A 14,249-nucleotide genomic window follows, 5' to 3' on the forward strand; every position below is an offset into this window, starting at 1 on the left:
AGGTTTAATTTTGTTTTTGAGTTATTTGTCTATATGTAAACGCAGAAGTGGCCCACATAATACCACATAGCTAGAAGTTAACTCTCAAATACTAATTTATTTAAAGTTCACTGCCAGTGAGGTTCCTAGTAGATCACATTAAATAGTTTTGTGTTTTTGCTTGTTAAAACACTCAGTATAAAGAACTAATAAGAAAAAAATGTCGAGATCACTCACTTTCTACCTGAAATATGCAGGTGACACCAACAGTAATTTATAGAATTACATGCAATATTGACAGCATTTTTTGGTCAACCTTTTCTATATCTTGTATGTTATTAACAGGCCACATCAAGCCCTCAAAATATAACAAGTGGTCACACTTAACTATAACCATATATTGCAAAAGTCAGCAAAACTGTACTTGGGTAATGATCTTTAATCACAGAAGTCATGGACTCATTAGAAACTGGTGTTAAAATAGTTTAGAAAAATGTGTTTAAAAAGCCAACAAGTTCACCATGAATTCTAGGTTTCATTTTGAACTAAAACAATGTAATTAATAAAGTTGTGTAAGAACATTTTATTTTTTCTTACTGTATGTATTAATACTATAGAAAATAGTAATTGTAGTAAAAGGCAAGTTTCCTGTTCTTGTTTGTTCAAAGGAAGCAAGTGAAAGCTTATTAACTTTACATTTTAGTTAGAATAAACTCTTTTTAAGAGTTTTGGAAACATGTGCCTCTTATATTAAAAAAAGTGCTAATATTTTTACCTCTTTGGACTTAAGCAATGGGGTTGGTATGTGTTCAAAACTTAGCTCATGCATCTCAATTAAACGAGCAGCCTTCTGTTCATCAGCAGTGTGCTTCAACTCGTGAACAGCCTTCAGATACTCCAATAAGTCCTTTACTTGTGGTGATGCATCAGGTACACCAAATTCTTTTTCAGCAGCTTCATATCCATGAGTAACATATTTGTAAAGGGCAGCCAAACCTGAAAATGTGACACATTCAAAATTAAAGGTTCCTTACTGATGACTAAAAGCAAACTGTTAAACCACACTCCACACACACATTTTTAAATACTAATACCAAACATATTCACTGAAGTATAATTTCATTAGTTTTAAATTGCAACATCTGGCTTAGAAGGTTGAAAATTAGTACAATAAATTAGATAAAGAAAATCAGACAACAGGACAGAAGATTTGGAAAATGCTAGATAGAATAGATTTTGTCAAAACATCTTATTTCTGTAAAAGGATGATTAGTTTGTTGAACGAGTTCCTGTCCACAGTGACATAGGCTAGAACCTCATAAGAGTTTAAGAGGGACATTGATGATTTCCAGAGAAATAAAGTTTTTTTTTAAAATTTCCTCACAGATGAGGATGCAAAAAAAGCCTAAAATAACCAAATGATCCCTTGTTGTCCATAAATTATCTAAATAATTAATGTTTGTTTCATCCTGTTCTCTGTCCTTAAAATACAAAGGCATCAATAAATTATAGATTTCACTTTTTGAGACTATCAATTGGTACTTTCTTCAGATTTTGCTCCATAACCTCACATAGTTGTCACAGGTTAGGAACATTTTTCCTTCACAACATTATTTTTTAAATGGTACCACAATGTTTCAACTGGAATAGCAATAAGATTTTGGAATGACCATTTGATTATATAACCAGCTCTTTTCTTCTTTAACTACCTCACATTCATTACTACAATATGTTTTAGATCATTATTATTCTGAAATTTAAACCAAAACAAACATTGTTCAATTATACTGAAAAATGGACTAGGTTGTTGCAATACCACCCCTTCTTCACAACACCATCACCTTAAATTTTTATAGTATCTCTTTGTCTTGTTTGATAAAACATGATACTATGTTCTTTTTTACAATCATTTTCTAATAATCTTCATCTATAGTGCCAGTTAAAAATAATAATTTTAAAGGCACTTATAAAAGCCCCAACACTATTAGAAATAATCTAACTTCAAATAAACCTGCACCAAAATAGTAAAACAGGGTGTGTAAATTTTACCTGACCAATCATGTGAAAAAGGTGAGTGACTCTTAAACAAGGACAAATACAAAAACTACTGAACAAAAAAGGTGTTAAAAGTGAAAATATAAATCATGCATTCTTTCCAAATATAAGCAATTTTGACCAAAGTGATTACAAAACCAAAAAAATTAAAGAAATGCGAGTTAATTTATCAAAAGCTTGCCAAATTTTTACACCTCCCATTGAACTGTCTCTTGATCACTTATGTTCTAAGAGATATGGTCTACCATCAATTAAGTTATATTGACTAGTTTCTTCTCATAAAATATAGTAAATAGATCACATGCATATGTCAATAGATTAGTATTCCTGCAAGTCTTTTGAAAAATCATAATTTGTTCCATAACTTTTTCAAATATTAACTATTACACACAAATTTTGTTTTATTAACAAACTCTTTTATTACTATTGTTTTTCTTCATAAATGTTACATACAACATTAACTGATGATACACTAATTTAAAACCCATTTGTTTAAACTTGTTTTTATTTCCTCTTTAGCAATCATACGAGTTATTCTACTAAAATTATGTTAACCTTATAATTATAAATGGCCCCATTCTCAAAAACTACATGTAGTATCATGACTTTGTTGGTTATAATGCCCTTAAGAACATACAAGGCACACAAAAACATTTCAACAAAAATATCGTAAATATTGAAATTAGTCCCATTAATTACTGATCACTTCCTCATGTGTCTTCTACACGAAAGGTGTAATTTAATTCAATATTTTTGGTCTACACAAGTGTTGTGGCAGGTAAAAGCAAACTTTAACATGATGCAACATATAGACCTTATTGCTAATGAAGGGTATAGATACAAGTTAGTATACCAAAAAACATGTTCCTTGTACTATGTTTAAGTATGCCTTCAGTATGTGTTGTTTATATTTTATAAATGTGTAAATTGACAATAGGTTTTTCAAGGGTATTTATACAATGTTTTAAGGTTGTGAATCAAGATTTCTTTAGATTTCTCAAAAACAAAATGGTAGAAGTCACAAAAAACTCAATTCCCATCTTTTTCGATATGTTTTCTTTTAACAAGAATTGAATAAGTGGTATTCAATCTCTATGGACTGAGTCTGTGTGAAGGAATGAAGGAAGTTTCAGTCTGAGACACAAGTACAGAAGTCAAAGCATTGTCTGTTTTGAAACTCCAGGCAGATACAGCCCATAAAAAATTTAATCCATTTACAATGTACTTTATTGCTAGGTTGTCTCAAAAATAAAAATAGTGCACAAAGTTAAAAAGGATCAATGTCACACCTGTGCTGAAATTATCAATTTTATTCTCTTGAATAAAACTAAGTTTAAGTACAATTGCTTCTCTTACACGAGAAATGGTTTATGAAAGAAAAATATTATCCAGCATCCTGGTTTTACAGAAGACACTATAATATTACAATCATGATTTACCTTCAGGTTTTCAAAGTTTCTAAATTCTCTTATTTATAATCAAAACGTTGCATTTACCAAAAACTTTGCAAGCACACAAATATGAACTATATTTTGTCTAACACTTGTTTGGAAAACAAACATTTATTTTGTTGCTTTTACTTTGATCATATGGTTATAAACACAAATCTTCATGTCTTTTCTAGTTTTACCACTTAACTTCCTCCTTCATATGCTACTCTTCATGGACAAATTTAATTTGAAAAAGTTTTCTTTTTCTTGAACTGTTCATTTCCTATATTGTTTGAATGGAAATTAGTGAATATAGCTTTTGTATACTGACTGTCTGAAGCTTCAACACCTAGAAAAATAGTAGATTTATATATGTAAATAAATACATAAACGTTTTCAAAGGTTTATAACATAACAATTCTGTATCTTTCTACAATACATGCATACCTCACAATTTTAGCAACTCTTTTGGCACAGTTTCTTTTTACACGAGTCATTCAAACAATGTATTGTACTTTTGTGAACTTTAGTGGTGATTTTTATAAATTATGTTGAGTAATAAAGATAATATGAGGCTAAAATAAAAATTAGGTTTGTCTCCTTCAACTGACCAAACGGCTCATAAGGTATGAGAATCTTCTGTTAAATTAAATAAAATTTAGCATTAATTTTTTGACTTATAGCAAGAGGTTCCAAATTTTTTGTTCACTTTTCTAATCAGTTCTTCTCACTACCAATAGCATTTGTAACATGACATCTTTCCCTGTTTGAGCAAATAATATGGCACAATGAGATGAAAATTCCAATTACAACTAATACTCTCACTGGAATTGTAGATAAGTTAGAGTAACAAATATTTAAAGAAGTGGTAAAACGATAATAGGACTGATCAGGTTATTTTATGATTTAGAAAGGGAATATGAGCCTGAAATTTGAATGTAACAGTAATAACACATAAAAAGATGTACTATCATCCAGGAGTTCCAAGCAAAATTCCTGCTTTAGGTTCAATATACTTCTATATGCTTAGATTACTCCTGGTAAAAAAAAGTTTTTTAGCTTTCTTTACTACCCATGGTGAACAACCAATAGTCAGTTTCCACGTAATCTGTTTTTTTTTCTCCTCTTAGAATGACATTTTCCTAGCTTTAGTTATGGCTCAACACCAGTTTCTTCAAAATTACAATGCCTTCCATTTCTTTTACATTCAGAAATAAGAAAGCTTCATGTGGAAAGTCTTGTAATCCTTAGTGAAAGACTCAATTTTAAAGTGCCATCTCCTCTTTCAAATTACTATGCTTTGATGAAATTGCTAACATAGTACAAGAGCTTTTAATTTATGTAGTTCTTTGTCACAGGGATAACCAAGAGGGAGATGACTGAACACGGGTTGTGTACAATCCTCTTAATACACTGTATAAAGTTTACATCAAAGTTCATCCATTCAGTTCCAGAAGACAAAATGTGTGTGTGTGTGTGTGTATTTCTATTACCTTCAATAGCTAAGATAATTTTTCTCCACTTGAACATTCTTTTCAGGGTTATATTCTTCAGAATTACCATGATTGGAATATCTACAATTTCAAATGAAGGAAGTTACATGGTTTATCTATTTCTGAAGACGGATTCAAAGAGACACAGCAACTTATGACAGAATAAATAAACTACATTGAAAACAGGTGCTAATTCATACAACATACCTGTTTTTGTATTTGTGCAAAATTATACAAAATATTTGAAATATTTTGGAGATCAAATTAGAGATGATCAAATACAATAAGAAACTATCATATTGTATACTTTCACTGAAAATGCTTTCTGAATATCAGTACTAAACATATATGGGTGCAAGTATACAGGTTACCATCAAAATACATCATTACATTTTATTCCTTGATCCATTACAGTTATGAAATTGCTAATTGTAACCAATTCAACAGCAAACTCATGAACTGTGTAGAAGTCACAGTGAGTGTGTCATGACAAAGATGTCTAACTAGTCAATATCACTCAAATTAAGTAACTGATAGATAGTTATGTATTCCTTAAACAATTATCTGTAGTTAAGTCACTACTGCAACGATCTTAATGATTTTGTTTCCTCTGATGTGCTTCAGATCCATAAAAAGTTTGTGATAATACATACAGACTTCAATCCCAATCCAACAACAAAGATCAAGGAGTAAAGGTGCCAGGAACACAGAAACTTTTCTTCCTGCTTCCCAATTACTTCTATTGAAACAAGTCTCTTGCACAACTCTTTATCTAATAAAAAACATTTCTTGCTGTTCTTTAGTATCTTCTGACCTCCAATCAAGTCTGGATACACTTTCATTAAAAGTCAAATTTCAATTTCATTTTGAATTTTGCAATACTTCTTGTTAACAACTGTATAACTGAAACTGGATATAAAATTTGTGTTAGCCATAAAACTTCTTATTGGCAGACAATGAAAAGCAGAATAATTATGAAAGGTACATGTTAATTAACAAGGAGGTTATATTCTACTCACCATGATTTTTAGAAAAGTTCAGCTTCAGTTGAACACAATCAGGCTTCTTCAAAGGCATCATTTACTGAATATTCAGTATTTCTAGTCTACATTATGATTCAAGCAATATTACACAATCCAGGTAGCAAAGAGCAATATGTGATTACATGGATAATCAGACATTTACTAAGCATACATAAAACAAATATTTGTCAAACAGTATAGGATAGCTATTTAATGCTGTAATTACCAATGCATTATTAAAAGTTGTCTAATTCCAACTTACCTTTAAAGAATGAGAAACTTAAACTCTGGACACATAAAAACAACTAAGTAGAAAGATCATAAGGTAGCTTATAACACCCTTACAGGAGATGTGATGACAAAATTAGTTTTTATGACTTTCTAATGAAGGTATATATAACCACTGAAGAATGCTATTTTGTTTTAATGTTCAATAGACAAGAAGAAAATAAATAATTTAAGTATATTTTACTAAAAGTTACAGCTTTTAGAGCAAGAAAAATTATTTTTAGAATAAGATACAAGTTTCAATCACTGGTCCAATAACTCTCAAGTACACAAGTAATACAGATGCTTGAGAATGATCACTTGGTAATCAAAACATTGCACCTGTTCTAAGAATAATATTCCTTACTACAAAAGCTGAAATGTGGAATTAATTATACTTAATCAGTAATGAAATTGAAAATAAAAACAAAGAATTTAATTATTCTCCAAGTTCCAATGCATTTCTCTTTAAGAATGACTCTTAAACTAATCTTTGTTGTTCAGATATCAAATTTAATCAACTGTTGCAATGTAACGTTTGAATATGCATATTTAGCCTTTTCAACAATAGTTAGAGAACAAATGTGTTGTAGTACCCCTGCATCTCCCAGATAAAAAGTACGACAGAAACATTAGACATGCTAAAAACAAAGATTCTGTGACCATGGGCTTTAATGTACATTTCTCACCGAGTTCTGAGAGACAGGTTGAAAATAAGAGACAAAACACAGATTCCAGCCAAAAAACAGTGTTTAGTAATCTTCACAATAAACAAGAAGGCAACTGATCATGTGTTTTAAAGTAAAAATTGCAGGAGTAGAAAGAATGATGGACACTTTTTACCAAATGATATAAAACAATCAAGTTAACTGTGTGAAATCCAAGTTCCTACTTGAATATCAAAAACTTTTACCAAATATTAATGCTAAACTATTCAGTGCAAAATTGCTATAGTATTCACTTAGGTAAATAAAAACAATTTAATGAAACACAAATAAAAGCTGAAAAGTGCTTTCACAAATGAAAATTAACTTCAATCCTACAAAGATACCATTTTTAAAATCCTTTCTGCACATGCTACTGAGTTACATGTAAAAGTTAATTAAATTAATATTACCAAGTATATTCTAACTCACAGTTTTAAATCATCTAAAGTTTTTATTTTTTTACTTCAAAAGAAAGGTCTAAAATATTATTTAAAACTTGAGTTTTGTTATAGTATAAGCTTGTAATTACAAATTTCAACTTTTACAGGTAAAATGCAGATGATTTTGTGCAAGCTTTTAAAGTACAGTATATGGATTGTTCAGCAATAATTTGAGTATCATTCTAGAATTTGTCTTAGAGTGAACTGTTCAAAATAAGTCAAGCCCACTTGTAAAGAAGAAGCTTTGTTGACAGTTTTAATTTGGATGGTATGCTTATAACTAATAAAAAAAAAGCAGATTTCACATTGTATGTTGTAAAGACAGGCAAGTTAGTCAATGTATTGATTTTACTAAAGAAATCAAAAGGAATCTTTGTTTGTTATTGAAAGTAGTGTCTCTAGTGCTTCGCCATTTATCTCACCTTATACGTACTTGTTTGATAGACACTTAAATTACATTTTGGTTTTTATTTTAATATCTTAGTTAAAAATGTACTGTTTATGTTCTACAATTTAAACATTTAATGATTTACTTAATTTATTCTACACTTTGCCTCCCTAACCAATTATTCACAGTTATAAGTGCAAACAAAAGTTTGCTAAATGTCAAACTGTTCTTACTGATGTTAACATTATATAACCCACAGACCCCTGTTTGTGTGTGTTAACATAAATAATCAAAAATAAAGATTAGGGAAATAAAACATTACAAATAAACTAAAAAGTTAAAAGGTAATGATGTTAAGTTAGGCATGTGACCCAAAGAAGTTTTAAGATTATTCAAATATCTAAAAAGTAAGTACATATATTCTTCAAAAAAAGAAACGCAAAAGGGATATTTTTGTTATTTTAAAGAGAAATATATGTAATAACGTTACAAGCTCAGAGTATGTGATGTTACACGTGTTAAGGCACTGATTGTCAGACCAAAATGACAATAAAAGTTGTGCACTTTGAAAACGGAGGAAAACATCGGATTTTTCGCCAACCGCATTCGTGTCCAATATATTTGTTTGATAAATTTATTGCATGTTCTGCAAGTGCAATATGTGCAAAATCCCTACACAAGTGACGGGTTCTCGGTTTCCATAGCTCAGTGTTAAGTCACCAACACGCAATACAGTTACGCCAAGACTGACTGAAGCACAACGCAACAATGCCATTGGTTGCTTGGAAGCAGGCAAATCTCGATCAGATGTTACCAGAGCTGTGAATGTCCACCCAAACACCATCACAAGGCTACAGAATTGTCACCAACAACATGGATCAACTTGTGACCGTCCACTCTCTGGCAGATCTCGTGTGACCACGCCCGCACAAAATCGCTACATCCGGTTACGTCACCTTCGGGATAGGACCACCACTGCGACGTCTACTGCCATTCCAGGGCTGCGTAGGATTTCTGATCAGACCGTACGCAATCATCGACGAGATTCTTAGGCCCCATGTGCAACCCATCATGGTGAACGTCAACGACGTTTTTCAACATGACAACGCTCATCCTCACACAGCCCGACTCACCACTGTCTTCTTGAGACACCACAACATCAACGTTCTTCCCTGGCCCTCCAGATCACCAGATTTAACCCCATCAAACATCTTTGAGTCGAGTTGGACCAACGTCTGCGACGGCGACAACCTCAACTACAGACTCTACCTCAGCTTGCAGCAGCTTTGCAGGCTGAGTGGACAGCCATTCCACAGGATGTGATTTGTCATCTCATCGCTTCCATGGGCAGGAGATGCCAAGCAGTTACTGATGCTCACGGGGGGCATACTCGTTATTGACGTTGAGTGACGTTAAACTTCAACTAGTGAGCGTTGACTTCGCCTTTTCAGACTTTGGATGTTCAGCAGTGAATGTGCAAAGTTTCACACATGTCATACAGAACTACCCAGAATAAACTTGTTAACAATGTCTCAAATTTTGCCTTTTGCATTTCTTTTTTTGAAGAGTATATTTCTATTTCTTAATATTAAGTATTTCAGTGTACTGTTCATTGATGATAATAGCTACAGTTAGTGATATGATAGAGAAAATTGGGTGTAAAATATCAACATTTACCTTAAAAAGTTTGATATTTATTTAGGTGGTTCTAGACATCATGCAAACAATGTAAAGAAAAGAAGATAAAACAAAATTGATATATTTTTGGCTATATCTATAGTGAAAAAAACTAATACATGTTTAGCACAAATTAGATTTTTAATCTGTAAAATTTACACTCAGTTACATATCTCTTCATATACAGATAAATGTAAATACCTTCCTCACCATTGAATTTTGAGACTAAAACATACACATGGTCACTAGCTCATATCAGAACTTCCTAAAGTAGCATAGATCCTTGAATTCATATGCAAACAAAACAGCAAAGACAGCTAGTTTAAATGTAAACTATGCAGCAATCATGCAACAATATATTAGCTCTTTGTCACTCATGTGAAATGAAAACTAACTGAAAGAGGATGACAGCACACATAAGTTAAGTAGACCCAACAGCTAATGAAACATAAGTTGCATAAGATTGAGTCGTTATATCAGATAATTTAATTTCAATTGTTTTTGTGGAGATAAAATATTAGAAAGAACAATAATAAACCTCTTTAAAGTGTGTGGATATACTTGTTTGTACATACAGGTTCCTACCACCCCAGTCACTAGAGCCAGGTTATTAGAACAATTTCCTAATTCATTAATCATCACATGAAACCAATCAATTACTCTCACATGAGATAGCTAAAAACAAAAATGGTTTTAGATACCCATTTAGATGCTTTATGTTCAAACAAACAAATATAAGAGCAATAATCAGAAACCATAATTCTTACTTATCAATTCAAAAGAGTTAAGACACTGATCAACTAAGCTGAACTAACCTCAGTCAATAGAAATCAATAATAAAAATCACAATGGGAAATCTGAATTACTGCACATTTGGAAGAGTTTAAGAGAGTAACAATTTGAAACACTAATCTGGATTAATTATTTTCCTAGCCTACCAAAACATATTTTGAATTTCCTGAATAGCTGAAATAAACAAAAACAGCAATAACTGAAATACTAGTTGATTATTTTTGTGAAGTTAACTGATCCATTTGTAATTCTGATTATCTTAACTAAAGTTAACTGATGCTTATGAGTAATAAATTATGTTGATTAATCAAGTTAGTCACCCATCTCTTCCCATCACATTACAAGTATTTATGGATAATGGAAGACAGACATACTTTTCCAACAATGGTTCTCATTCTTATGGTATTATAGCATAATTATTGTTCTGCATTCTTTTCTGTAAACTCCAATTTACAGCAGTAATACAGTTACAGTCTACAAGCAAGTAAACAATCTTGAGAACACAAATCAATTATGTCCATGACATTATATGCAAATAAACCCTGGTGTATAATACAGGTAAAACTCCACAGAGACAACAGGACAGGAAATAGCAATGACACATTATTTTTATATGCCTCTGATTTTGAACCACAATGGACAAATTAAGAGGAATGTGTAAAACTGGGCATCAGAGGTTAACTTGTTTTTATAGCAATCTTAGTCCTATGACTTCCCAATATTTACCAACTTTTGGGGTTTACACCATAACTTAAATTATTTATTGCATAAATAAACAGTGCTTCACAAAATCTTCTGTCTCTCATAGTCCAATCTAAATGATCAGTTCCAATATTGAGAAAGGCTCATTGAGCAGTGACCCATAGGTTACAATAAAAAAAATCTGAAATGCTATTTTTACACCCCCTAGTTTTGATCTCCAATACCCAAAGTAAGCAGAATTTAGTGAAAAAAAGTGGTAACTGGTAACTATTTTAGGCCTGTTGGTGTTATACTATTTCACCAACTTTTGACATCTAAACCATAACGTTTGACGTGTTATGTTGCACATATAAATAGCATTCCATAAAATCATTTGTCTCACTCACTCTGGTCAACAGACAAGTTAGTATATGAAATCAACAAGTCTTAGGGTGGTGACTTATGGGAGATAAGAGATTGATCTGATTTTCAGTATTTCAGCTCTTAAACTGTTTAACTTTTAATACTTTTATCTTTATTTTTTATAGTTTTTTTGTCAATTCCGAAGTACAGAATTATATTTGCTTAAAAGTTCTCATTTATTAAAAATATGATTTTTTTTCTCATTTTTATGTCTTTTCTTCTCTGTTAGTAGGTATACTACTCTAGCCCTTCATTGTCATTCTTTTATCTTGTCACAACATCTAGATGAATAATTACTAAAGAAGCTCAGCACTTTAACCCTTTCAGCGCTGAATAACGTCTTTTAATGTTTGGCATGGTGCTGAATATATATGTTTGATACTTCAACTAATTACGATATCACTACTAAAAGCATGATATCTCGGCAATAACTCAACAAAAGTCCCTAAAATATTCAGTGATTGTGCCCAATACTATACATGTTAAATTCAATACATAAGCATAACAGGAATAAAGGAAGGTCGCCTGCCGTGCTGAGCCTTCAAGCCGACTGTGGTTAAACATACATTTATATGCAACTAGGTTAATCCAAGTTGATAACATTGGTTCAGCAATAATTTATAGTTTCTAGAGAAGGAGCAAAGAAACAATGGAATCTAATAGGAAACGTAAAAGGTTTAAGAAGAAACCATAGATCTGAATATTCCTAAACAATATCATTGAAGCTTGCTTAAGTTTAACATGTAAGGTAGTAAATGGCAAGATATTCTTATAATTCACATTCTTATCTATTATAAAGAAAAAATATTGTTAGACATGTTGGTAAATCAAACTTAAATCAAGAACACTGGTGGCAAAGAAAGGTAATGGTTATGTCATTTCAAAATGTAACACCCAAAATCACAAATATAGATTTTTAAATTTTTTTCCTTTTTTTCACACTAAAATAGTCACAAGTGATGACTACTGCAATTACCAAAATATAGTATCAGAAGAATAGTTTTCTCAGCAATTTTAATCTGCAAAAAGCCTACAATGTTCTTTCAATCCAAGTTTTCAAGGAGGTAGGTTGTGTCTTTAGTTTGCTTGAAGTTTCACAATTTTTAAAATTTAAATAAATCTCAGTTACTAAGCTTAATAAATTATAGTGGAAGTATATTGTATCAGTGTAGTTATTTATGATTCTTTCCAACTGTATACATATACAAAACCTAAAACAAATTTGTTTGATATTCTCCATGTACAAAATTTTGAAAGGTTTAGCAACCTATATCCAGCAACAACCAAGTACAAAGAACAATAGATAAAGTAAATCATACATATCTCTTCTCAATAGAAGAGATAATTGTTTGCTTTACTTTATCTATTGTTCTATATTTTAAGAAAAATACATTTAATAATTTATTTCTAAATAGTAGTAATCTGTATACATATATACACAATGTATAATAATTGAAATGTGGCTGTATATTACAAAATACTAGTCCACTAAAACACAACCAAGATAGGGAAGACTAAAGGTCAGTTTTATATTGAATATGTAACCTGTGTGCATATGCACTACATCATTGATCCAAGTTATGTAATGTTAGCCAGGCATGACTAGAAAGTCAATATACTATATATATATGTGTCTACATATATAGCATTACCATACTTAAGCTACATAGACCAAACATTTGTATTTTTGTGTTATAACATGTAGTCATTCTAGCATAAAAGCAGCATAATTTATATTTATTTCTTTTCTTTTTTATGATGGTTATGAGGTTGGCTAAGTGAGAGACTTCACATAAGAGTACAGAAAATAAGAAAATAGTCTTACTGAAAAAAAACACCACCAAAAAAAAAAAACATTTGAAATGCATTTAGGAAGTTTTAGAGAAAATCACAAATAATAATGAGAGTTTTGGAATGAAGAGTAGTTTTTTTAGATCAGAACATAAAATAACTTTGCACTCAGACAAGTAATGAAACACTATTTTCACAAACAAATCTTTTATAAAAATATTTCATTAAAAATTTGATTCTTTTTGTATATAAAATACTTTTAATCTTTACTAAAAGTATGCCAGATTTTATGAAGATACACTTGCTGTGTCAAAAATTATAATGCAAATACTTAACATGTCGAACTGTGTAGGTGAACTCAAGTATATTATACTAAGCCCGTAGAGAAAGGGTTAGTTTTAACAAGATCACTGCAATAATTAAACAAAACTGAGTCTAAACTTTGATTCTTCTCACCTTTGTTTTCAGTCTTTAAATGGACCAGTCGAAACAAATCTTTATGGCTCCAACCACGATGAGACATAACTCTAGTCACTAAAGCTGCCAGTTTCTTGGGATCTGTTTTGTACCAGTTAGACACAGCTGTTCGACGGCTTCTACCCCAGCCTGTGGTTGGCTTGCTCACTTCCTCAGCAAAATGAACAAAACTAAATAACTCTGATGCAGTTGGACATGCTTCTTTCAATGCTGAGTAGGCTGCTTGTTTAGCTTTTATATTCTGTGATTGCGAACAAACAGCAAGAGCAAAAAGCAGTGCATCAGGATACACCGATGACCCTTCTTTTGCTACTCTTATGATTTCTTTTACTGCTGCCTCTTGACTACTGGAATCAATGCAGTGTATATTTTCTAATGTTAATTTTCTGTCACCTGGGATATAACAATTTGTTTCTGATCCTATATATAGAAACCGCAGTAATCTGTTGTGACCAAAATTAGGTGTGTTTTCAGCCATAATCCAATTTTAAACTGTACAAAAACCTACAAAATAAAAAAAACAGGAGCTTGTAACACATACATGTTCAGTATTATGTTTCAATTGATATTTATACTTAAAACTTTGATGCATAAAAAGAATGATTATCAATGCTGTACAAATTACTG

The 14,249-nt window shown here is 31.2% G+C and overlaps 1 protein-coding gene across 4 annotated transcripts in view; it reads right to left on the reverse strand.

Annotated features, from left to right (window-relative positions):
* The window catches only part of LOC143251960 (RNA-binding protein RO60-like), a 60,938-nt gene that overhangs the window by 29,504 nt on the left and 17,185 nt on the right, over positions 1–14,249 (reverse strand). For all 4 annotated transcript variants that reach the window (XM_076503366.1, XM_076503363.1, XM_076503364.1 and 1 more), the window contains 2 exons: positions 13,602–14,126; positions 755–975 (listed from right to left, as the gene is read on the reverse strand). In XM_076503366.1, coding sequence (XP_076359481.1) covers positions 755–975; positions 13,602–14,100 — 720 coding nt within the window. In that variant the 5' untranslated portion in view covers positions 14,101–14,126. The remainder of the gene's footprint in view (positions 1–754; positions 976–13,601; positions 14,127–14,249) is intronic.

Source organism: Tachypleus tridentatus, chromosome 6, assembly GCF_004210375.1.
Source record: "Tachypleus tridentatus isolate NWPU-2018 chromosome 6, ASM421037v1, whole genome shotgun sequence".
Classification (NCBI taxonomy): domain Eukaryota; kingdom Metazoa; phylum Arthropoda; class Merostomata; order Xiphosura; family Limulidae; genus Tachypleus; species Tachypleus tridentatus.